The following is a 24,400-nucleotide window of genomic DNA, read 5'->3' as shown; positions in this document are numbered from 1 at the left end:
AGCCGTGCCGGCCGGCAGCACATGCATATTGAAATCGGCGTCAATTTATGCTGCCGCTGCTCTGTGACTTGCCGCGGTATCATTCATATTCAGCCGCAGTGCCAAAAGCAATACTCGGCTGCTTTCTTATTTCTTAATGAAAAATACCTCTTTAGGGCTTCTTTGAAGTCCCCACCCCTGAAAATCCCCACTATATTGTCATCATTGTTACTGTTAACAGCCCCTGCCAGTACCGGGAGCCTTTCCTGACAGATATCTCCGCGGGGGCTTTGTCAAACGCTGCAATTCAGCCCTCCGCTATAGACAGTTTTAAATGGCTAATGACGGACCTCCCGGGGGAGCTCTGCCAAACTCTCAAAGACCTCCCAGGTTTGGCAGTGGCAGGGTGTCCTTTCCCTGGGGCCAGCGCAGGAGGAATGCACGCCGTCAGATTCTCCTACCTAAGCTGCATCAGCCTGCTTATTTTTGCAGTTGCAAAGACTCATCCATGCGTACAGAGCTGGTTGCTTAGCAGAGGAGGGATGGCTGTGTCAGTAGAGGACGTGGAATAAAAAGGCCGAACCTCCAGAGGAAAAAGTACCCGCTGGTAGAGGTGTCCCTGCATTTGAGCATGGGAAATATCTTTGTTCGAAAGCAGCAGAAAAATCTACAATTATAGAATGAGTCGTTTGAGTTGGAAGGGGCCTTAAAGGCCGTCCGGTCTGACTGCGTGCGGTGAACGGGGACACCCTCAGCTCCAGCAGTGCTCACAGCCTGGGCTGAAAGGCTTTGAGTTCAGCGGGTTTGTGTGAGAGGCAGCACGAGGCCCCGTTCCTGTGAGACAGGGATATTGACGGGAGGGAGGTGGGAATGGGAATGATGGCTAAATGAGCCGGGCACCTGCATGCTGTTTTCCGAAGAGACAGATGCATGCTGGCGGAGCAGTGAGGGCCTGTTGGAAACACATCCCAGCCCTTCTGCCCGTGATCCCGGCAGTTTCGGGTCAGTGCAGGCTGGCACAGCAGCAGAACACGCCGAGCTTCCCCATTTATTCATAGTGAAAAAGGCTCTTCTCAGAGATTAGCAAATGAATTCCCTGGAGAGTTTGCTGGAATTGGTTCTTTTCTGGCACCGGTGCTACCAAATGCAATGGAACCTTTTCCCTTTCTAATCAAAATTAATGCTCTCTGTTCTGTATTAAATAAATGTTCAGGTTTTTTTCACTTGAGGGGCAGCCCCGGTCTCACAGTGATTCTGTGCCTTTAAGTGAGCTGCTGTTACACGGAATGGTTGAAGCTTCATTTAGCCTGAATGAAAAACGTAATGTGTGTTGCTGAAGAGAGGAAAGCGGTGGTGGATGATTTACTTGGCATGCCCTGCAGCAAGGAGGGTATAAATGAAGCGGGGGAACACTGAGAGTGCTGAGACCTGAACCAGAGGAAATGCACGAAGCCTTGGGGTGACCTCATGGAAATTCCTAAGGATGAGACTTCACTCGTTTTGTCAGAAAGGGCGAAGATCAAAATAACGCCAGCCTAGAAATGCAGAAGCCTCAAAGTAATGCGTATGAGTGTAAAGTCACCCAGGTGACTGCTCCGTGTCAGCAGCACAGCTCACGGGTGCTGCTGCTGCTCATGCTGCGGTGCCCAGGGCTGATGCCCGGCGACTGTGCTCTGCCTCTGTCCCCGTGCCAAAGCTGCCTCTACTTAAATGCCTGTAGAAACCAACGTGTTTCTGCTCGAGGTGCCCTCGGATGCTGGCAGCACGCAGACCCGCACGTGGCCACGTGTAAGGAGCACTGCCCTCCTCCTTGAGGCGGCTGTCCCGCTGCACGGGGACAGCAATCCCATGAGCAGAAGCAGAGCAGCAGGAGGGGTCGCCGAGCTGTGCCCTTCTCACTGAGGCTGGTTCCCGACGTGAGGCCGTGTGGGCATATGTTCAGTGTGATGGTGTCAGAAACTGATGCAGAGGCTGTCAAGACCGAATTCCTGTGCTATTTCTAGAGCTTGAGATTTTGCCCTCTGTGCTCGCATTCAGCTCTAGGATTCGTCCTCCTCTTTCGTACTGATGGATTTGTGGTAGCCTGGTCGTGTATGGACAGCTGCTTATCACTGGTTCTGATCCCTAAGCTCTTGGCTTCTCCGAGCTGCTGTTTCGCAGTGTTTGCACAGCGAGGTGCCCAGATGCTCTGAACATCTGTGAAACACCGGCTGCTGAAGTCTCCCGAGCTTCATTCGAAATACCAGATTAATTGATTTACTCAGATTCATAAACAGCAGTGGAGAGCGGGAGGCTCTGACCCAGAGAGAGACTGCGGATGTGGCTCTGAACAGCAGGCTAATGAAGATGAAAAACCTCCCCTGTCCAGAGCAATCCAAACACAGCCTTACATATTAGTCTGTTGGCCCAAGTGCAGCTGTTTGTCTTTTCAGTAATCCGAAGCCGGAGCGGTGCCCTGAGAAGCAGAGGGGACGGCGACAGCGGGGACGGCCAGGAGGCCATCAGTGCCCGTAGTGGAGCTGCAGAGCTGGCCTGGCAGCAGTGCCACCACGGCTCGGGGCTGTGCTGCCATGGCAGAGCCCAGCACAGGCAGGAGCCCGGCGTCTTCCCTTCGGAGGGAAGCTGGAAAATCATCCTCGTGTTTAAAGTTCCCATGGCTGCAGTTTGAATTTGGCACACAGTTGGCCGCGGGGTTATCTGAGGTCATGTACTCAAATAGTTGTAGATAAAACAAGGGCCTGTTTGGATTGGAAATCTCCAGAGGGCTTTTCCTTTGCGCGAGGGTAATGATATTGCAAGAGGACATGAGCCAAAATAAAGATTCGGCTCCGTATGCAGTAGCTCAGTGAAATAAAATGAGCAATGGAAAAAAAAAAAAAAAAAGAAAGAAAGAAAGAAAGAAAAAAAAGAGGGGGAGGGGGGTGGAAAACGACTGTTTTCATGACGTTATTTTCTGGAGGTGCTGCAAGATGGAGGAATTGCAGCCAAGGGGAGGGAGTCCTGCAGTGCAGCACATCCAGCGCAGCGGATCAGCCCCGCTCCCACCTGCCGTGGGTCCCCGCACCGCACTGTGCAGCACCGGCAGGAGCAGCTCTGCTGCCAAGGGGTGCTTCCACAGACCCCAACCAGCCAGGGCAGTTGTAAAGAGGGAGAAATGAATGGGTTTTGAAAGTTAAAGAGGGAATTGGATTCTGTTAGACTCTTTCATGGGCCCTTGGGCCTTTATGGGAAACTATTTACTCACCACTTAATGGAAGACTGCGGAGCAGAGCACATTTGGACAAGAAATGTGATTCAGTACTTTTCCAAGTTGCCATTAGAGAAAAGCATGTGCTTGTAGCAGCAGCTCTCTTCCTTGCTCGTTGCCTGCTACAACAATCTTGATGACTCTGCAGCCTTGTTTTTACACAAATAATTGAAATTCAAAAGCAAAACAACAAAGATGGGGAGCAAATTAGGCCTCTGGGGGCTTTATGTCTTCCTGCAGCACACTCAGATGCGGTGCTGATGGATGCTGCTATGAAAGCATCTCTCAACAGGTAGTGAGAAATAAAGATGAGACAGGGAGAAAAAGCTGGAGGAAAAGATGCTCTCTCCTTTGCTGCAGGCTGGGTAAACCAAATGGGGACTGGCTTTCCTCCCGGGGCCACAACGCCCTTCCCATTTGCAGGCTGCAGTGGGGCAGCCTCAAGGCTTGCAGACCTGCTCAGCCCCAAGGGTTTGTCCCTGAGAGCTGGGAGCTAGAAAGCTTGTTTGAATGCAGACTTCATTTCAGCCTGGAAGTTATCTGAAGATGGCTTGCAGCTTTCTTACGCTTGTTTATTATGTTGTTTTTAAGACTGCTTGCTGAGGAACTCCAGACGTGGATGCTTGATTGGCAGCTGTGGACCTAAGGAGCCCAGCTCCCACCGTGTTTAATGGCATTGGTGGGTCCTCCTCCTCTGGACTGCTGACAGGAGCTCAGCTCCACCGACAAGTCTTTATCTCCATGGCCATTAGGGTTTACTCAAGATGTTCATCGGAGTCTTTGGGAGTCTGAAAGGTTGAATTCGTCATTTCTTTTATCTCCATCTTCTGTTCAGATGGGAACAGCCATTTACACTACATTTAGTTTTCTGGTGCGGATATTTTCACAGTTCAGATTCTACTACAATGTGCTTAAAATGTGTATTCACGATCTCTTTGTTAGGCTGGTTTGTTAGTAGGGAAGGAGTCATGAAAAGGTCGTGTATTCATCAGGATTCATTTTTAGAAAGGGAACGAGCCTCTGTGCATGTCTGCTTGGAGCACTGGCCCTGCTTTTCTCCTTATAGGGACTATTTAATAATGGCAACACTCTAGTTTTTCAGCTCCATGAGCTGAAAGAGACATAGAGCAACATTCCCAAGATGTTGTAGTCAGTGCCACCAAGGGGGTTTCTCTTTGCGCAGCCTGTGTTGCTGTATGGTGTATAGTGATATGACAAGGGAAGTGGCTCTAAACTGGAAGAGGGTAGATTTAGATATTAGGAAGAAATTCTTTATTGTGAGGGCTGTGAGACACTGGAACAGGTTGCCCAGTGAGGCTGTGGGTGCCCCCTCCATGGAGGCATTCAAGGCCAGGCTGGATGGGGCTGTGAGCAACCTGGTCTGGTGGGAGGTGTCCCTGCCTATAGCAGGGGGTTGGAACTACATGATCTTAAATGTTCCTTCCAACCCAAACCATTCTATGGTTCTATGATTCTGTGTTACTACAGCTTTCTGTATCTCATAGACAGTGTTTCTTGCTTACAGCATGCTTTTTGTGCTTAACTCCCATGACAAACTACTATTCAAGTGCTTTAGGTCTATGGTATTCCATCAGAAGCACTTCTGACCTGCTGGGTTTCTTTCCTGGGAAAAAAAACCAGCACGTCCTCACATGGAGCAGAGTTGGGAGGACTTTGGTGCATGAGTGGGTCCTTATGATGGCATACAGACCAACAGAAAAATGACATCTTCTCCACACAAGGTCTGAGAGCAAATCTCATCCTGGTGATTGTGAAAGAGGAGCAGTTCATTACCCCGGGTTGTGCCCAGGGCTGCTTATCCCCGTGCCAGCCAGGAGAGGACAGAGGGAGGCTGCTGCGACACGGAGCAGTGCCCTTCCAGCAGAAAGCCAGCCAGGACGAGGTAGTTTGGGTTTTGTTCTTCTTTATTTTTCAGTTCTTTGTGGGAATGTGAACTGACTCCCTAATTTTGGTGTTGTTAGTGCTGTGTCGTGTGCCTTTGATGCCATACCGAAGCGCTGAGGCTGGATTTGCAGTATCGTCACACTGCAGCCCGGTGCTCACTCACCTCCCGTGGGCAGCAGTCCATTTGGAAAAGTACCCACACCTGAGTTTAGAAGGATTATTCTTCGGGCTCCAAAGAAACTGAGGACTCGACAGAAGTAAATGCCAAGGTTTGAAATGCGCTTGGCAAAGCTGGGAGGACAGGGAAGAAATTTGTCACCCGAGGGTTCGGTGTGATTTACCATCTGGCAGTTTTATGGTGGTGACATTTTGCATTTTTTTCCCCCCAGAATTAATCAGAAACGCTTTGGAAGGCCAACTGTGTTATGGTTATCATAGCAGGAGTGCAGGAGGAGGTTTGTCATCGTGGCAGCCTTGGAGCAAATTTGCTGAGGCATTCAACTGCCTTGAGATCTCCTCCAGAGAACTTGTGCGTTTCTGGTCCTGGGTCACTTGTGCTAATTTGGCATCTCTTTTAGAGCAATTTACATTTTTCTTTCAGCACAAACACTTACCCTGTCCAGTAATGAGAACGCTCCTGTGCTTGGGCTTGGGGGTGGTGGTGAAAGTAGTTCAAATCTGAAGGGAGGCAGCTGTTCTCCTTGGCTCTCCAGCGCGTCTCAGGCATTTGTTGAGCCTGCAGAGGAAACACATTCTTAAAGTCTGTGTCAGGAAACCAGCTCCTAAGGCAGAAAAGTCGTGTGAATTCTCAGTGTTCCTGTACGACCTGTAATTTGTTACAGCACTGCTGGGGCTGCAGTTCGTTCGCGGTGTGTTAGTGAGGCCCCGTGGGATTTACGCTGCAACACTTCCAGTGGGTTTCACTGCTGTGGCGGGGTTGGATCGGGAGCTGCTGCAGGAGGAGGCACGGCGGTGCCATGTGGCTGTTGGTGCACAGAGCTGTCCTGACCTGAGCACAGCCCACGGCTCTGAGCGTGCGCTGCCTGGCAAACCGGGGCTCTTCCAAATGCAATACGAATGAGATTGTTCCTAAAATATTTGAGCGTGAAATGTGTGAAGTAAAGCTCAGCTCCTGCCCTCTCCTTTGCGTCCCAGTGTTGGAAGAACAGCGAGACGGTTGTCACTGAGCTGCTTGATGCTGATGGGCTGGAGGGCTCCGGGGGGGCAGTTTGCCGGGGAGGAATGGAGCTGGTGGGGCTGAACATGGACCGGCTTCTTGAATAAGCTTCACAAACCTCCCGTCTGGGCCAGCAAGCTTTGATTTCAGGTTTCAATTAAAAAATGGGATTCAGGTAACATTTTTCCAATACATAAAAGTGCAGAACAGCCACTTCCCAGGAGCAGAAGACCTCTGGCAGGGGGGTTATTTGTGTGTTGCTTGTCCAAGTGACAATGATGAAACGTTTCTCAGCAGCCCCGCTCCCTCGTTAGGGATTTGAGCCTCTGCTTTGAAGTTCCATCTCCAGCTGGAAACTTGCACAAACCTTTGGGCCAAGAGCTGCTTTTTTTTTTCCCTTGAAATATTTGATATCAATGCTTTGGTGCAAATCTACAGTTCTTCCCCTTTCTTCTGTTTGAATATGGAAACTTTTAACTCTCCATATCAAATATGGGTCATTCGGAGACACACAACATAATAACGTGTGTCTGAAGTCCTTTGTCCTTTTGCAATTAGGGAATAGTTTAAACAAAGCTTTGAACTGCAGCCCTCGGGTTTAGCCCTGCACAGGTGTGGCAGCTCTGGGTCAGGGTGCAGTTGCAGTTGTGAAGGGAAAAAGCTCTGCTGTGTGCACATGGCGAGCTCAGGGCATGCAGGACTGCTTTGCACGCACTCGCTTTGGTTGTCTGTTCTCTGCAGCAACGAGCGTGTAAAAAGAAAAGATGATGTGCTTGGAGCAGCCGTGTGAGTGCATCTGTTCCTTCTCTTGCAAATGCATTCCCCAGGCACCCAGGAGGAATGAGCAGGCTCTGGGCCGTGCTGCAGGCAGACCTGCTGCTGGTGGCCATTCGCCCTGTGGTCCAGCATGCACCTGGACTCTGGATTTCTCCCCGGCGCTGGAAGATGTTAACGCTGTTCATGTGTGGCCCACGGAACACAACGCGCTCTCATTGCTACTGCTGTGGTATCCCAGCAGGCTGGGGTGGGTGCCGGGTGGGTGCGTCCTGCCCGCAGGGATGCTTGGTAAAGGCTTTTAGAAAGCATTTCCATGGAAGAAAGTCCTGTCCCATCGTCTCCCCCCCCCACCCCCAGTCACAAGCATCTTTGTATAGCCCTTCCCTGTCGCTGTTTTCCCATGGCAAGAAGTGCCTAGTTCAGAAAGCATCAGCCCCGAGCCCTTTGATCTTTTCTTTCTCAAGAGAAAAAAGATTAAAAAGAGACAAGAAGTTAAGGATTTGTGAGGGGGAACGGAACATGAATAGCAAATTCTGCTGCGGAGGTCACCTCCCCCCGGCTTTCTTCCTGTGTGATCAGAGGACGGGCAGGGTGGAAGGGTGCTGAGTGGGTCTATTGGGGAATCCAGGGAGGAGGGGAGTAAATTGGGGGCAGAGGAGTGGGGGTGGAGTGGCGAGCCCTTCAAAAGGAACAATGCTTGCAGGCTTCTGCATTGTTAGGCGGCCTTTTACAGAGAGTGCCATGAATACAGGTTATAAATTCTTTGGCCATTGAGAGAGCTCTCCAAACCTGACTCCATCCTGCACTAAACCGGGCCTGAGCCCTATCAGTTGCATAGCAATGAATTCATTTACATCTGGATAGTTAATCTCCAATTCACTTGACAGTTTATCTCACCCTTGGAAGAGAGAGCCATGCCTGTTCTATTGTGTGGATGCAAGTCTATGATCATCAGCTATGCTAGAACCTCTCCTTTGTGCGCAGCAAAGATAAGGAGGGCGGTTGTTGGTTCCTCGCTTATGAAACACGCAGTTATTACCCCGAGCCGTGTGATTCTGCCTGGCTTTCACTTGACATCCTTCCCATTTTCACCCTTTGCCTCTTCTATGTGGAAATGCCATCTGCCCGTATCAGTGGCTGATGCAGAATACTCCAGCTGAAGTGCTGCTTTTCTAGCATGGGTGGCACAGATGGATTATTTGCCCAATCCGGAACTATTTGGTTTGTTCACACAGTTTGGTTTGTTTCACACTGTTCTTTAACCCTGGATATTTCGTACAGCTCCACTGCTCTTGCTCCAGCTTGGCTCAGCAGACCATATTGAGGGGATCCCTGCAGCTGCTGCAAAGGAGGATGCTGAGATGCCCACAGGGATGGGAGAGCCATCGTTTGCCCCAGACCCTTGCAAGATGAAGCAAAGCAACCAGTGAGCCAAACCCTGTGGAGTAGCACTGGTTGTGTCCATGTGGCTGGGGAGGTAGCATGCACACAGCCCAGCGGGCAGGGAGGTACAACACAGAGGCCACGCGGAGGTGAGAACAGAGGTGGTTGTGGCAGACAGACCAACTTTCTGCTCGTGTTCGGAAAGTGGCTCAGGAAGGGAGACCTTGGGAGTCAGAGGACAAATTTAAGCATGAGAATTCCTTGATTGATTCGTATTTTTAACTCTCCCGTTTTAATTTCCTGCACTCGGTGTTTGTTCGTATTTGATGTGGTTTGGATGTGATCTGTAGAAAGGCCACTCCAATTAAAGTATCCCTCTTTTATCTAGAGTGGCTGCACGTCTTCAACTGGCCGTTCTGTTTCCTCTCACACACGGTGCACTTCGTTCTGCTCTGCTCGTGAGAGCGACGTCCGAAGAGCTGTCCCAGCAGTTAACGCTAAACAGTGAAAACCAGAGAGGAATAGTGAAAAACGCAGTGACCTCCATTGAGGATGGAGAGCAGCTTTGGCTGTTTCTTTTTCTGAGTGCTAAGAAATCTTTGGTTTGTCTGCAGCCAAAAAGGCTGGGAACGTTTTGGCTCAGTGGTGTGGCCGTTGCTTATTGCTGATCTTCCTTTAGGCCAATGGTGCTCGGGTGTATCTCTGAGTCCCGTTTGCTTTCTTTCTGATGTTGTCCTTAGGGAAGCTGTGAGAAACCAACGACTTAACCAGCTGTTGTGTCTTCTGGTGTCAAATGTAATGGTACCGCTTTCTTGAGTGACGCTGTTGCCAGCGTTGTGATAGTGATATGGTAAGTGCAGCACAAACACAGGGCAAAAAGAGAACCCACCCTACCCCACAGAATTCATTTTGTAAATATAGAAATACGGGGACAGAAGGGAGAGTGCGAGGGGACCGGGCAGGTCGGCATGCTGCAGGGGTCGTCTGGTCTGTGGGGCAGCTTCTGCTCCCGTGGGCAGACAGCAGGTGGGTGGGAGGAGTCCATGGGAAGGAGGATGGGGAAAGTGGGGTCCAAGGGTGGAAAGGGAGAGCGTGCTGCGGGGTGGCAGGGATGGGGCCGCACTGTGAGCTCGCTCTGATCTCCCTCAGCCTCTCATGATGCTTTAAATATGGCCACGGAGTGTGTGTGTGTGTGCTAAGAATGACACTGCGTGAAGATTTCCAGGACAGTACTGAGAGTGAGCTGAGAAATGTTATCCCTTTGCAGCGATACCACAAGGCAGGTGTTCCCAAGCTGGCTCTGCCTGCGCTGGATCACTCCACTGCAGCAGTGTTGGCGTCTCCTGGTGATGTCGTGCGGGACGCTGCCATGTGCAGCATACAAAGTGCCACCCAAAGCTCAGAGTTCAAGCTGTGGGCTGTGTCTGTGTGGGGGCCGTCCCTGCAGGCCTGGGTTGCTTGCCCCCAGCCTCCTGCACACGGCTGTGCTGCTGACCACCGGGCTGAACGGCTCCTTTGCAGTGTGTGGACATGCATTTTTAGTTATTAAATGCTCACGTTTTCCTTTGCCAACACGATTTTCCAGTTCCGTTTACTCCGTGCTTTTTCTTTCCTTAGGATGCTGCTGTGGAAGGAGCGTAACAATGTTTTAAAAGCATTCCTTAGTTAGCTTTGGTAACCTGGAGACTTCCTTCAGCATACAAAGCTTGAGAAGCCATGGTGAAGCTGTCACAGCAGTGCTGTGCCCTGATGCTGCAGCTCAGCCCGGCCTGCATGCTCCATCCCTTCCTGCCACACTTCTTTCCCCATTGCACGTCTGGCATTGCTGGGTGCATGGAGCTGTGTCCGTGGCAGCTGGAGGCCAGGTGCTGGCTGTAGCGGGGAGCATCGAGGCAGTGGGAGTTTGGCATGAGGACACAGAGTGGAATTTGCCTTCTTACCGTTAGTTTATATTTGCTTTTGAAAAGGACCATCCTACCTCGCTTTAGCCATTTCCCATTCTTTACTTCACCCGAGCTGTGTAAGAGCATTTCCCCTAACTGTGCTATGGTTTTCCTGCTGCTGGAAGGTTCTCCTGCTTTTCTCCCTGTGAGCCACAAGTGGGGATGACAGAGCCCTTGCAAGCTGGAAGCAGTCACTATTAAGAGATATTGCCATTTCTCTCTATTTTTTTCTGCTCCGTGAGAGAAGAGCCATTTTATTTCAAGGCAGGAATGTGTTTGTGGCAGGAAAGATGCACAGCCACTGCAGCACGGCGCATGGAGCAGCTGTGTGGCTGAGCACAGCCAGCGCCTGGAAAGGACCACTCTGCCCCAAATTGCCCATTTCCCATTGTTTTTTGTGCTGGTGTGGAAGACGGCTCCTCCTCTATGTGTTTAAGTGCATTTTTTATTCCCTTGGTACAGGGGCAGGTTGCTGTTCCTCGTGTTAGTGCACTGACCCACCGCCATCTCTCTGCATGAAAGATGTTTTCTGTCCATCTTATCTGGTCTGTGGTTTTTGTTTTTAGAACAGCTCGACACAACTTTATTTTCCTTGTATGCGCATTTAAGTGAAAATAAATTATAACAAATAGCATTAATACAAATATTATGGTTAAGATTTAAACTAAACAACATCAAGGTGTTTAAGCTGTCTTTTCCATAGCAGCTAATGAGGCCCCTTCCTGCTTCAGCTCAAGGTGGTCTGTGCAGTGGGCTCATGGCACGCTGTGTGTGCGGGATGTGGATGGAACAGAGTGAGACATTGCCTCGGCACAGCAGGCATTGAAAGGTGTCATAAGGTCACTCTGGATTGCATGGGTTTGGGTTCCTAATGGTTTTTTAAATTAGAATAGGAGTAAACTTTTCATTTCTTCTTCACTCAACCAGAGTTTGAAGATGGGTGTGGGTGAGTGGGTGCTCCTGGTGGCTCTCGATGTGAGGACAGAATGGTGCTGTGCTCATAGAACTACAGCATGGCTTGGTTGGAAGGGACTGTAATGCCCAGCAGTGCCTCACCGCTCTCTGAGTCTCCTCCTCATATCTAACTTCAGTCTCCCCTCTTTGAGCTTAAAACCATTCCCCCTTGTCCCATCACTGTCTGCCTCTGGCCTGCACACTGTGTTTCCTCATGCAATCACGGAGATCAGTGTCTCACTGAGGACTCTCCTCCTCAAGTCTGAAGGTTTAGGTCACGTTTTTATAAGCAGGTTTCAGACTTTACAGATGCACATGAGATGCATCTGGAAAATGTCTTAATTAACCAATGATAAACATCACGTTTTCATGCTCAGCTCTCTGAAAACCGGCCGTATGGGACTGCAAAAAATGCTTTTCTCGGAGGGCTGTTTGTCAGTGTCTAGCTGTGGGAATTGCTGCCCAGTTCACTCCTGAAGAAATGAGCCTCTGGCTCTGAGTGTGGGTCGTGCTGGAGGACCCCCCTGCGCAGTGGGGCAGGAGCCCTCTTCTTCACAGAGACTGCAGCGCCGTGCAAACGTTTGTTATCTCCACGATGAAAGCCAGATGAATAATTGCTGCTACTTATACTATTGAACTTTCCAGAAGAAATTCTCCACTGGGTTAAGAACAGGCATGACAAATCTCAACCCAAAGGACTCAGTGGCCAACAGTGCAGCTTACGTGTTCAGTGCTGCCAGGAGAAAACGGAGCACGGCCGTGCCTTCAGCCGACACCAGCACTGTTGGCTGCTGGGTGCAGCCCCGTGTGCTGACGGCAGGTCGGGAGAGCAGACAGGGCTTTGACAGCATCCTTCTGCCCCAGGCAGAGCAGCCCTGGGTGGTGTGCAGATGGGAATGGAGCTGTGTGAGGTGAAGTGCCCCTGATCGTGGTGCTGCCTGGCAGCTGCAGTGCCTGCTGCCCTGCCCTGTGGGCTATGGGGGCTGTGGGGATGGAGGCTGCTCCGATGATGCTGGAGATCTGGGAGCACTACTTGTGAGTGTGCTCCTTGCATGCCTGACGTGAGGGCCAGAGGCATTACTTAAACCTCGGAGGAGTATTTGGGGGGGGGAGGTGCTGGGAGTTGGGGGGGGGGAAGTGTTTTCTTCTTGAACTAATGCAAAAAACAAAGCTCGTTTCAGTGCTTGCCTCCACTTTCAAACTGGACGAGATCCTGGATTTTTTAAAAGAAAACAAAGCATATTTCAAATACAGGCATTCTTTTCTTCTTTTTCCCCCCTTCCAGTTGCTTTCTGCTTGCTGACAGAGCTTTTGGAGCCCTGGGGAAGGTACATCTGCCAATGATAATCTCAGTGCTTTGGGAAGCCGGGAGCGGTGGGGGGGCAGCGCGGGGGGGGCTCTGTGTCTGCTCACTGCTGCGCCCAGCAGGGATGGGGGCACCTGGATGGGAAAAAAGCAGCTTTGGGCTGGATGTACGTCTGTCCTCACCTCCTCTTTGTCCAGCAGCTTCAGGTGCTCAGGGCACACCTGGTGCTGCGTTCCGTAAAGGCTCAGGCAGTTCTCAGCACTTCTGCAGGCGACTGCCTTTGCATGCTTACGAACGGTGGCTGACAGCTCCCACTTTTGCTCCTGGAGGAACCGAGGCAGTGAGACGATGAAGTGGCCTGTGGGAGCATCGTGGCAAAGCCCCACTTCCCAGAGATAGCCCAGGACACACCGGGGGCAGAGGGGATGCGTCAGAGCCATGCTGTGGTGTTGGCTTGATGTTAACCACTGGACAAGAGGCCTGACAAGTGGCAGAAGCCAGAACCTTAGCGGTGCCCTCCTGTGCCTTATCAGAGAGCAATAAATCTTGACTGATTAGTTTTTTAAATTAGAATTCTCGGCAAATAAATGAGCTGCCTGCACAGTGATAATAGCCTGCCTGGAAAGCAGCTCTGTGTAGTGTGTAAGTTGCTGGAAGTCATCAAAACCATCTTATCCCGTGGAGTCTCCTGTGCTGAACTTGTGTTTACAGTATCGGACAGAAGAAGGAATTTTTCAGTGGATATTGTCTGATAACTTTTTAGCCAAGCAGCAGTTTAATCAGGGCCTCTCTGCGTGAGGCCGGGCTGTCTTTGCTGGCTGTGGAGGTTTGGCGGCCACCTCTCCATCCATTTCTTACTATTTTGGCACATCTTGCTTCAGTTTAAATTATTCTGCTGAGGTTTGATGGACTCTGAGCATCCTATTCTTTGGTTGCCATTGACCCCAAATACAAGCTGGTGCTCAGGTAATGAGCTGCTGCTCCTCATCCTGTGGCTACAGGGCTGTGCAAGAGGGAGACGGCTGGGAAGGATACAGATTCTTATCTCACAGAACCACAGAGGCACAGCACGGTTGGGTTGAAGGGCCCTCACAGCCCCCAGCACCACCCTGCCGTGGGTTGGCTGCCCCCCAGCTCAGGCTGCCCAGGGCCCATCCATGGCCTGGGGCACCTCCAGGGATGGGCACTCACAGCTCTGGGCAGCAGTGCCGGGGCATCACTGCCCTCTGGGTAAAGAGCTTCTTCCTAACATCCAACCTGAATCTCCTCTCTTTTAGTTTAAAGCCATTCCTCTTTGTCCTGCCATTATCAGACTGTATAAAGAGTCACTCTCCCTCCTGTTTACCAGTTCCCTTTGAGTACTGGAAGACTACAGTGAGGTGTCCCTGGAAGTTCTTCCCCTAAGGGAATCTTCTGGCAATACTGCTTGCTGTGATTTAGCATTGCTTTTTGTGCACCAGCTACTTTCCGCTTATTTTAGCAAGCTTTTCTGAATAATTATTACTAGAATAATCACTAGTCCTAAGCTGGGCTAGGAACAGCCTCTCCGAGGATGGTCATAAATATTCCATCACGCTTCACAGTGCCATTCGTTTCCCCCAGTCTTCGCCTCTCTCCTTCCTTTCCAGCTATCTTCTCCCTTAATAAAGATCCCTTTGTACAGTTCCTGCTAAAAGTCAGGGCTGGATAATTGACCCATTTCCTGCATGCTGACTGTTGTGGACTCACTGTGCTGACACTCATCTCCGTTGCTGTGTGTCGAGATCGTCTCTACTGGGGAAGAGCAGTAGCTGTGCATGGCTGTGCCCGCGGGTCAGCTCTTGGAAAGGGCTGTGCAAAAGCCAGAGCCTGGAATGCAGCGTGGAACGTGCTCTGCTGAGTGATGCTGAGACCGTGCTATGGGGAGAGCAGCGGAGGAGAACCTAGAGGTGGTTCGGATTAGATGGCCACGTCCAGCATTAGGTAACAGTGGAAAAAATGCAAGCTGAACTTGAAGCCCAGTCTCCCAATTGTTTGTGCGTGTGTGAAATCTCTTGGCATCCCACATCTCCTTTCTGAAAAGCTGGTATTTTTAGATTTACGGCTGGAGGCCGTAAAACTGTTCTGACATGAACCCAAGCTACGCTGCTACCTTAAAAAATGAAGTCCTAAATGAGAACTGAAGCTTATTGAACTATATTTCAATGACAGTATAGCAGAGCACTTTAACATGTGCATGGAAACGTGCCTGGGAGGAAGGGGAAAAAAAACTGAAAAGGTCTCTGAAAGTGGAGCTGCTCAGAGGCCCTGCATCGCCTGCCCCTCTCTGGAGCCGGACCCTGGAGAAATCAGCTTTGCATGCGAGGCGATCGCAGTGCAGCTGCGAAACCCAGCTGAAATGTAAACTTCTCTTAAGCGTTCACGGGAGGCTTGCGTCTGTGTCTGTGCCTGATTAGCTACAATTGTGAAACTGCAGGCTTTCTCGTTGCCAGTTCTTGCCTCCTCACCTTGACCCATGGCTTCGCTCACTCGTGTGCTTTGTCCTTGGCTGGGACTGCCGTCCCCAGGTGTGCTCCTTGGCAGGACCCGGTGCAGGGACCGGGGGCTGCTGCTGATGGCAGCGGGCATCCGTGTGCACACAGCTCACCTGGGGCTGGGAAGGACGCAGCGGGACTGGAGGTGTTTGTGAGCACTGCTGTAATAGGACTTTCGTGATGATTTGCTTCCCCTGTCATGTTGTTTCAAATTCCTGACAAGCCATACTTTTCACAGTCTGGATTTTCTCTCATGAATTTCTCAAGGGGCTATCTGGAGGGGAAACTATTTCTCACCATAACAAACAACCAAAGCCTTCATCGTTAAAAATAAAGCACTAACATGGCCCTACAATGGCCCCCTTTGTCAAGTCACATCTGTTTAGATCACCAGAAATGATAAGCCTTTACTTTTGAAAGTAACTTTCTTTTATCAAAATAGGAAAGAGGACTGCAAATCGTTCAGAAACAAATCAGCATGCAGGCTAAGCCGTGTGACAGCAGTGCTGTGTTTTACATAGAGAAGTCAGATTCCATTGCCTACATATACAAATATTGGGCTTACGCCCTTCTAGCACAACTCGGGGATGGCTCTGGAGCAGAGCTTGCTGCCGTGCTAACATAAAAACAGGGTGAAATAAATATCTGACCTACTAGATTGCAAAGCTCTGATTTCAGTGCTAATCCAAATTACCTTGTTTTTTAGCTTCAGACTTCAAATCTGTTTCCCAGAAGTTGTCTGCTGGCGATTGCCAAATTGCAAAGCAAGAGGATTCACATGGGGAATGAATGGAAATACTCTGTGAGGTGTATTTGATCATCTGAGTTAAATAATCCCCAGACATTTGCCCCCAAGTGATAAAATTGCCTGCACGCCCAGAGGATTTAGAGTTGAGACCCAGCTGCATTACACAGAGGTTTGACACAGGGATGCTGGTGCTGAGGAAGGAGCTGCTGCCCAGAAACCTGCTGCCTCCAGCTTTGCACCTTCCAGCAAAGCTGCTCTGACAGTGCTGCCTTCTGCAGGTGAGGAGCTGGAAGCCACCACTACTGCAGCAACGCACCTCAGCTCTGCCCTTGGCAGTTGCCCAAATCAGTCCACTCATTTGGAAGAGATGTGGCAGGGCAACGAGCTGCAGGACAGCAGGTTTAGCTCGGCTCTCCCTGGATCATAAAGCTTTCCTGGGTGCTTCTGAAAATCCGACTCTCATGGATGCTCACCTTTACAGGCAATGAATTCATTGGGTTTGAATTCCACTCGGTTTGGCACTGAGATGTGGGGGAATTGAGATGAGCTCAGTGGGATAGTTTAGGAAATAGGGCGAGCCAGGTCGGGGTTGATAGAAATATTTTGTGGGGAGTCCCGCTCTGTCTGAGGGCACGTCAGATTTGCTCCTGGTCTCAGTGGGTCAGCAAACAGGTCTCTGGTTTCCGTTGAGCTGAAACACAGCCTGCACTCGTCCTCTTTCACCTGCAGCTCTTAAGCCACGGTTGCTGCATCACCACGGGAAGTTTCACTGAGATGTCGCAAGCCTTCAATCTGATGTGAAGCTGGAAATAAACCCTGAATTCGCCTACGCTCACAACTGACGGTCGTGTGTTCATAAAGCCATGACAGCATCTTCTCTAGATAAAAAGAGGGAGAAAAAGAGGCAAAGTTGTCTGTGATGAAACATTCTTCCCGTTAGGAAGTCCTTCAGAGCCTCTTCAGAGGCACCGTTAACAGTGATGAATTGCAGATCATTCCTCTGCATCCAACAGAGGGAATGGTTGTAGAAGTTCCTCTAATTATATATAATTGGTTTTGAAATTAAATGATCTGGAATATCAGTGGGTGACTCTGAGCAGCAGCATTGGGTAAAGGAAAGTAGCAGTCTGTTGGAAAGAGGTAGAGACACAGGAATGATGATGGCAATGGTTAGTTCCAAGACTCATTAAGACAGTATAAAAGGGGCCAGGTCAGCCAGTGCACGCGGATGGCTCCCCACTTGACTCCTGCACTGCGGCGCTGTGTTCTGGCAGCTCCCAGGTGGCAGAGGTACCTTTGGCCTCTCCGGGGCAAAGGCTGAGCGGTGTGTGCTGAGGCAAAGCGGGCAGATGGCACTCCTTCCCATTTTCAATGCAAAGTGATAGGAAGCAGAGCTGCTTCTTCACTGTGCTCTCCCCAGGTGTCTGATTCTGTCAAGTGACTTTATTCGTTCCTAAATGCACTGTCTGGGCTGCCCTGTCGTGCCAAGTATGCAACTGTCTGGGTAAAAATGTGCAAACAAGGTGTGCCTGATTCCTGCATGTAGTTACCGTAACAAGTGCAAACATGCAGTAGGAATTTGAATACACGAATGAACAGACATCTAGATGAGCAGAGAGCTTCTGAATGCAGAGGCCTGATTTGAGCAACAAGTCATGGCATCTGTTTGTGTAAATTATGTGCGCCACTGCACATAGATTTGGAAACTGTTTCTGAGGAATATAGGTATTTCTATGTATTAGACCACAAAGCTTATCTGAGTTCCCCTTTTTAACCACAGTGATGAGATCACTGGAAAAAGAGTTACCCACTGCTCATCACCCTTCCTCATTTTGTATGTGTTAAACATCATGTAGTGATTAGATCAGAGCTTGGCTGTCTAGGGAAAACGAGATCCAGAAATGGAGAAGGAAGGATAAGGGGACCCCTAAACTGCAGAGCTGTAGTAGGAACAGGAGGGTTCCCTGCATGCAAGCTGCAAAGAGATGGAAAACATAGAGAATCCAGCTCCTGAGCTCCAGGAACCCACAGCTTTGGGGGATGGAGGTGGCCAGTGTGGGAAGGACCACTCTGCCTTCTCCAAGCCACCTGTCCCTTGTCACTGCCATGAGCAGCAGCAGGCTGGGAGCCTAAAGCAGCACAGCGCTGCAGAGATCTCTGCTTGCCGACCCCTGGCTGCTCCATCCCTGGGGGTCTGTGCCAGAGATTCTTCCTTCGAGGTTGTTGCATTTTTTGACAGCACTGTACGTGCGTCCTTCCTCGTGCACTTTCCTCAGACAGAGGGCAAGAAAGGACGCTGACCCCTGGGGCTCCCCACCCTGGGCTGCTGGTAGCAGCCAGCCTGGAGCTGCAAACCTGTCCGTTACAGTGCTTATTGGTGCTTAGTGCTCTCTGCTCTACCACTTCTAAATGTGGTTTACAAATACCTGGACTTGGCCACAGTCATGTGCAGTCTGAGACCAGATGAGAGCCTGCTGCTTGCTGAGCATTTCCAGCTCAGCTGTTCTTTGGGCTCCTGGGTAACATCAGTGCTGCCCGTGCTCCTCAGCTCCGCTCTAGCAGCAGTCCTCGTTTCTGTTATTACTGTGCTGTGCTGAGGAGGAAATGCTGTTTCCTTTTTTGGACCTTTTAAAGACTCTTATTTTTCAAAGTCTCTTTTAGAAACCCAGCTTGGAAAATGGTGTTTTATTAGCGTATGCTTACTGCCACCGGGCAGCTGAGGCAATGAAATGAGGGCAAACTATGTTCAGTGACGTGAAGCATGCAAAAAATTCTGGGGGAAAAATAAGAAAAAAACAGACGTGGAGCACAAACGATTTGTCTTCTTGCAGGGTTACATGCAGCACAAATGAGTTCACAGGCTTGGTTTACCGCATCAGCCAACAAACAGTTGTGTCAGCATATATTTGGGAGCAGTGCATGCAGAGCTGGGTGGATCAACCCGAGCTGAGAAGAAAAGGGGACGAGGGCTAACGTGGACGTGTGTCTGCAGAGAGCAGAGTGCCGTTACTTCCCCAGCATCCCCTTTTTCCTTGTCACTTTGCTGTCATAGAAAAATGTTGGGGATGCTGATAGCGACCCCACCGTAACACCGAGACAGGAGGCTGTGTTGCAGGTGCCTGGGCATGATGGATGCGATGGTACAGCTGTGTGTTATTTCTCACTTTTATATCTTGTCTTGAATCTTTTCACGCATTTATGGATGCTTCTGCTGTCTTTTAAGTTCCCATCCGCTTTCAGTTCCCTGTGAGCGTAGGTGTCGGTGCCAAGTGGGGCACCGTGACAAGCGGAGGTGTTGAAGTCCTCCCACACACTCCACCTCCAAGCTGCACTCCATCCCCAGGGGTTTGGCTGGGCAGAGGAAGGCGCCCACATTGCCTTCCGGAGCAGCGCAGTCCTCCCCTGCCCCACACGGCCCCTGCCAACGGCTGGCGGCTGCTCCTGGGGCAGCAGGACGTGGCCCTGCCTGCCTCGGCCCTCTGCACAGCTGGCTTCCCTCGTGGTGGTGAAGGTGCTGCCTGCTGCTCCTTGCTCGCCGTGCTGTGGATTTACTTGTGAGGGGCAAGGAGGAGGGTGGGAAGTTGGAGTGTGGGGCAGGCAGGAGGGCTGGAGCGCAGGGTGAGCAGGGCTGTGCCCAGGGCCCGGTGTGGCCACACGAGTGTCTGAGCAAAGCTGGCTGCCTGGCCGCGGGAGCGTGGAGCTCTCGGGGCTCACTGATGGGGCTGAGCCCTCAAGGAGGATGCACACAGAACGCCTTGCTGGGCCCCTGTGGCTCTGTCGGAGCTCACGCTGCCCTGCATCTGAGTGCCTGTGCCACCAGCACTGCACGCCCTGCACAGCTGCAGGACAGACACAGTGGACAGCAGGCCAAGGAGAGCAACAAGTCCTTGCTGCAAGCAGAGGCAGTTGAGAAGGAGCAGCCCCAGCGGTGCCCGAGGCCTGCAGCCCTTCGAGGCCCAGGCTGCTTAGCACGAGCAGGAGAAGCCGGGCACAGCACAATAGCAGGAGGACATCCATCTAGCAAAGAGATTCTGGTTTTCCTTCCCTGGCCAGGTGCAGGGAGGGCCACTGCCCACTCAGCTGGGCCGGGATGGGCAGCCGTGCTGCAAGCTGCCACAGCTGTGGTCTTGGTGTGGTTCTCAGGCTATTTTTGAAGCTAGAAATGCGAGTGTAACCAAGTCTTCAGCATTTTCCCACACCTTTCATGTGACAGGACTGTGCCCAGTCATAGGACTCAGTCTGTAGAACCCAATGAATTGTCACAGTTTCACTTCCCTGGTGTTCTTTTCCTTCCTTTTTGGAGGCAGCAGCGCTGTCGGTTCCCTGTGCTACCACGATAGCTGCCTGGGGATCTGCATGGTTGGGCTCCTTTCCAGGACAGGACCGTCATCAGAGGATTCTCTGCAGGTCCTGCAGGCACACTGTGCCCTTCTCATTCTCTCCACATGCGTTTCACATCAGCTGAGTGGTGTCTTCAGATGCAGAACCAACTGTTGGAGTCAAAATAAAAAGAGCTTGCAGGTTGTTGTGTGCACAGCCCTCACCTCAGTTAGGCGCCCACCTTAGTCAGTTCAGATCAACATTTAAAAGCAGTGAAATGTACATCAATCTGTATCTCTGTAATGAAATGGTTACAGAAGGGCAAACCCTCACTGCTGCACACACTCCTTACACATCCACACCTTTTGGATTTCTCTTTGAGTCTTTGCTCCTCTCGCTGCGTGAAGGACACAACCTGTGGAGCTGCACAGCAAACATGCAGGGAAAATCACTGCTGGAAAATGCTTTGGTTGTACGTATAACTCTCAAACTATGTGGGGAGGAACAGGCTCGCTGCTTCAATTGCAGTCATTCTAAGGATGGCTGTGGCACTAGTCATTAAGAGAGCTCAAACAGCTGCATGAGTTTTAAGTCGCTGGTGTTCCTTTAATTCTAACGTACTATTAGAGTGTTAATTAAAAAAGCATACCAGAATGAACTGCTCCTAAGAGAACCAAGAACCTGTCATTTGCGTGAAAACCCTGGATTATAAACCGCTTCTTCTACTTTTGCTGCCAAATATGCAAAGTGAATTGCACAATCTCAGGGATGCAGTTGAGCTGCTTTATGTTTTTCTTTCTCCAACTGAAAAGAAACATTTTCTTCAATCTGAGGGGGAGGCGCTTGTTTTTCTTGCAGTTTAGCACATGTGGGCCCTCATCAACAACAACACAATAACTTTTCCAGCATTTCTTATCTCAGTTTATCACGAGGTTGTGATTTTTCTAAGACAAAGATTGTTTGCTTGCTTTGTTTGTTTGCTGTAATTTCGGAGTTATTTTTCTTAGTAAAATTTAGCAATAAAAGCAGCAATCACGGTTGTGTGTTGCGCTGGGTCTTTTTCCCATCCTTCTTTAGTCGTGAGAATTTTCTCAGCAAGTGGGGCTGTTCTCATCCAGATTGTTCTCTTCCGTAGCTGTCAAATACCCAAATCCTTGTACCCAACCTTCATCCACAGATTGCACAATCAATTACTGCTGCATGACAGATGCTGGGATCCGTTCTTATCAGTCAGTTAGCACTTTTTTTTTTTTTAATTGCAAGATTATAAAATGTTGGGTGATGTTTCACCACTGTTGTGGTACATCCCATGAGAAAGGGATGGGGAATTTTTAGAAACCTACCACAATAAATCCTCAAAATCATGTGCTTACGACTCAGTCATTGAGAATGGGTTTATGAGTGCCATCTCCTCAGTGGGAAAGGGAAGTTGGCGTAGAACATGGGTGTTTCGTGGTGAATGTTTATTGCAGAAACTTCCAGAATGTCCTTAGAGCATTTAGAATCGGATAGACTTAAAATCTGGTAGTTTATGTTATATAAATGAGAACAGCTATGGTGTTCAGTCATGTTTATATGCAAGTTGTGCTGACAGCTCAGTGGCCACCAAAAGTGCCCAAGTCCTGTTCCACGGGTAGGACAGCCAGTTGCACATCTCCTCTGCAGACTTTGTAGCCTGCCAGCCATCCCAGCAGAGCATCCCATCCCAACAGCACTTCAGCCCCATCGAGATGTAGAACTATTTTGCTGCTACCGAATTTGGTGGTTTTGTCCCCAAAAGCATATGGCCACCAAAAAAGAGAAACATGGTGTAGATTCCTACAACAGCTGAGATTGGAAGGGGCCTCTGGGGATCCCTGTGCTCCCTCTGGGACTGATAGGTGGTTTGATCTTAGTTCAGAAAAGGTCTGTGAGTCCATGAAATGTTTACTGGGACCCATGTCAGGTCCTTTTGAAGTCGGCACAGAGACTGCTTTAGGCACTGAGTGGCAGATCTGGGGTCCCGGTGGACATTCCTAACCTTGAACTCGTGACAACTGGGCAGCTGGTGTTGAGCTCCAGGCAGGGACATGACCCTCTCCAGGGCCCCTTACAGCAGTCCTGAGAGGCACCTGGGGATGTAAGCGATTTGCTGCAGGTCCTGTCTTGGCCCAGCATCCTTTGTGATTTCCTCTGCGAGCTGCCCAGCACTGTGAGGGGCCTTCAACTTGGCGAGGAGCTTAAGGCGCCTGAGCTGAAATGCAAACTGAAACGAGTTCGTATTTTCTTCCTCATTTCAGAAAAAAAAAGTGTTTGTTGAGGGGGATTTCAGGCTGTGATAAAATGAACGACCTGTGAGTTCATCACAGCTCTTTGGGATTTGCTGCGGCTCAGAGCCCAAGTGCTGTTTCACAGAGGGTTCTGCTGCTGTTGTGCTTCTGCTGCACGGCTCGAGTGTGAGCAGAGGAGGGCTTGGCCAGCAGGACTTAAGCCCAGAAGCTGAAGGCATTAAGCTGTTACCATTATGTGGGCTTACTTGCTCTCAAAATGTGTAATAGACAAGAACTTGGGAGTTTCCAGGAAATCCACCCAAAAAAAAGCCCACAACAGAAGGGCAGCATCTGTCGCGCACCATGACGTGAGACTGCAGCAGTAGAACGCAGCTGGATTGAACTTTCTAAGGCTCCTTCCTCCTTCAAAGAAAATCAGCGGCTAAAAAAGCTGCAGTCGTTTTGCAGGTGGTATTCAGCCCTCACCACAAATGCTGGGAACTGCAAAAAAAAAACGTGGTGCAGAAAGGTGCGAGCACTCCATGGCACTGCTGTGCTGGTGAGTTCTGTGATCGGACGTGTGGTCTGAGCTGAGCTGCCTCCTGCTATTGCTCCTGCCTGTTCCACGCAGGAAGTTCAGGAGCCCACGTGGTAGCAGTGCAGGGTGCCTCATGGCAGTGTTTATGGTTGTGAAGGTGTTATCTTCCTACAGCCTACTGTGTGTGCAAGGTAAATCTGAGGGCTGAGCTACCCCTCTGTGCGTGAAGGCTTTATTCACAGACTTCTCTAATCCAAAAATATTGAGACAATGCAGAATATTAACGTTTGCACGTCTAGGCTACCTGGCTAGGGGTGTGTTAGAGCCAGGCTTACTTCCTTTCAAAGTGATGTCAAAACCTCTCTTTGACTGATGTGGGCCTGGAATTGCCCTGCACCCCTCAAGCACCACAGGGGCAGAGCGAGGTGCTGAATCGGCTGTGTCCTGCCCTTGAAAACTTGCCCTTGCTAACAGCTACATTTCTCAGTTCTGCATCTCAGCCAGGTGTCATTTTTTGAGGCTGTTCAAAGGAGAGAGGAAACAAAATAGTGTACTGCAAGAGAGCGGCTGCTCCGAGATGCCGTGGGGCTGCAATGCTGTTACTCGTGCTTCTGGTGTCCAGAGCCCCCGCAGCCCTCTCTCACATAATCGTCGTGTAAAGCTGATGTTGAGTTCCTGACAGGCTCCTAATCCGTCCTGACATGCACACAGATGCTCAGCTGAGTGTCATTTCCTGCTCTGAGGAGCCCAGATTGTTCCTGACTGGCCCTTGGGTTTGAGCAATCAGTTTGACTTTTCTCTCTCATTTATTTCTTTGCCTAAGGGAGCTGTGCCTCAGCCCCCTCCTGTAAATCTCCTTATCATATAGCATGCCAAATGCACTCAGCAAGGGCAAGGGCTTTATTTACGAGCTGTATTGCTGCTAGGTTCCATGACGCCACAGCACAGGTTTGCTCTGGGTGCTTTGCAGCTCCGGGCTTTGCTTGCATGCACCCGCCTTGCTCTGCACAGTTACTGCAGGAGCCCGCTGCTGTTGAACCAAAGCAGGGTTTAGGCTGAGTGAAGAGCAAAGTGTGATTCCTTTCCATGTTGCTTGCTCCTGCTTTCACACCTAGGACAGCCAGGCCACAGCAGGAACCCAGCTGGGGCTGCACAGTGGGGCTACAGCAGCAGCTGCTGTCTTAGGACTGCTCTGTCTGCTCACTCTTCAGAAGGGAACGCTCCACTCAGAGTCCTTTCCAAAGCAATTTGACGTTAATTAGCAACTTTTGGCTTCGCTATCTAGCTGTTTTGTTTATCTTTAGTCTGAGCGAGTTCTCTTCCTGTTGTTGTTCCTTCTTCCTGAGCGATGGGGGGAGCCC

General features: G+C 50.3%; 1 protein-coding gene across 46 annotated transcripts in view; it reads left to right on the top strand.

The window, feature by feature from the left end:
- The window catches only part of EXD3 (exonuclease 3'-5' domain containing 3), a 246,106-nt gene that overhangs the window by 156,653 nt on the left and 65,053 nt on the right, over window positions 1-24,400 (top strand). Inside the window, exons 22-23 of one of the 46 annotated variants that reach the window (XR_005840421.2) lie at window positions 8,367-9,318; window positions 9,736-12,446. The exons of 44 other annotated variants lie outside the window; for them this stretch is intronic. Coding sequence is in view for 1 of the 2 variants with exons in the window: in XM_040649178.2 (XP_040505112.1) it covers window positions 8,367-8,498 (132 nt within the window). In the remaining variant the exon portion in view is untranslated. Of the gene's footprint in view, window positions 1-8,366; window positions 9,371-9,735; window positions 12,447-24,400 lie in introns of those variants that run through there. One more of the 46 variants, XM_040649178.2, reaches the window with a different exon arrangement.

This window comes from Gallus gallus, chromosome 17 (assembly GCF_016699485.2).
Source record: "Gallus gallus isolate bGalGal1 chromosome 17, bGalGal1.mat.broiler.GRCg7b, whole genome shotgun sequence".
Classification (NCBI taxonomy): Eukaryota; Metazoa; Chordata; class Aves; order Galliformes; family Phasianidae; genus Gallus; species Gallus gallus.
This window is presented reverse-complemented; position numbering and strand designations above follow the sequence as displayed.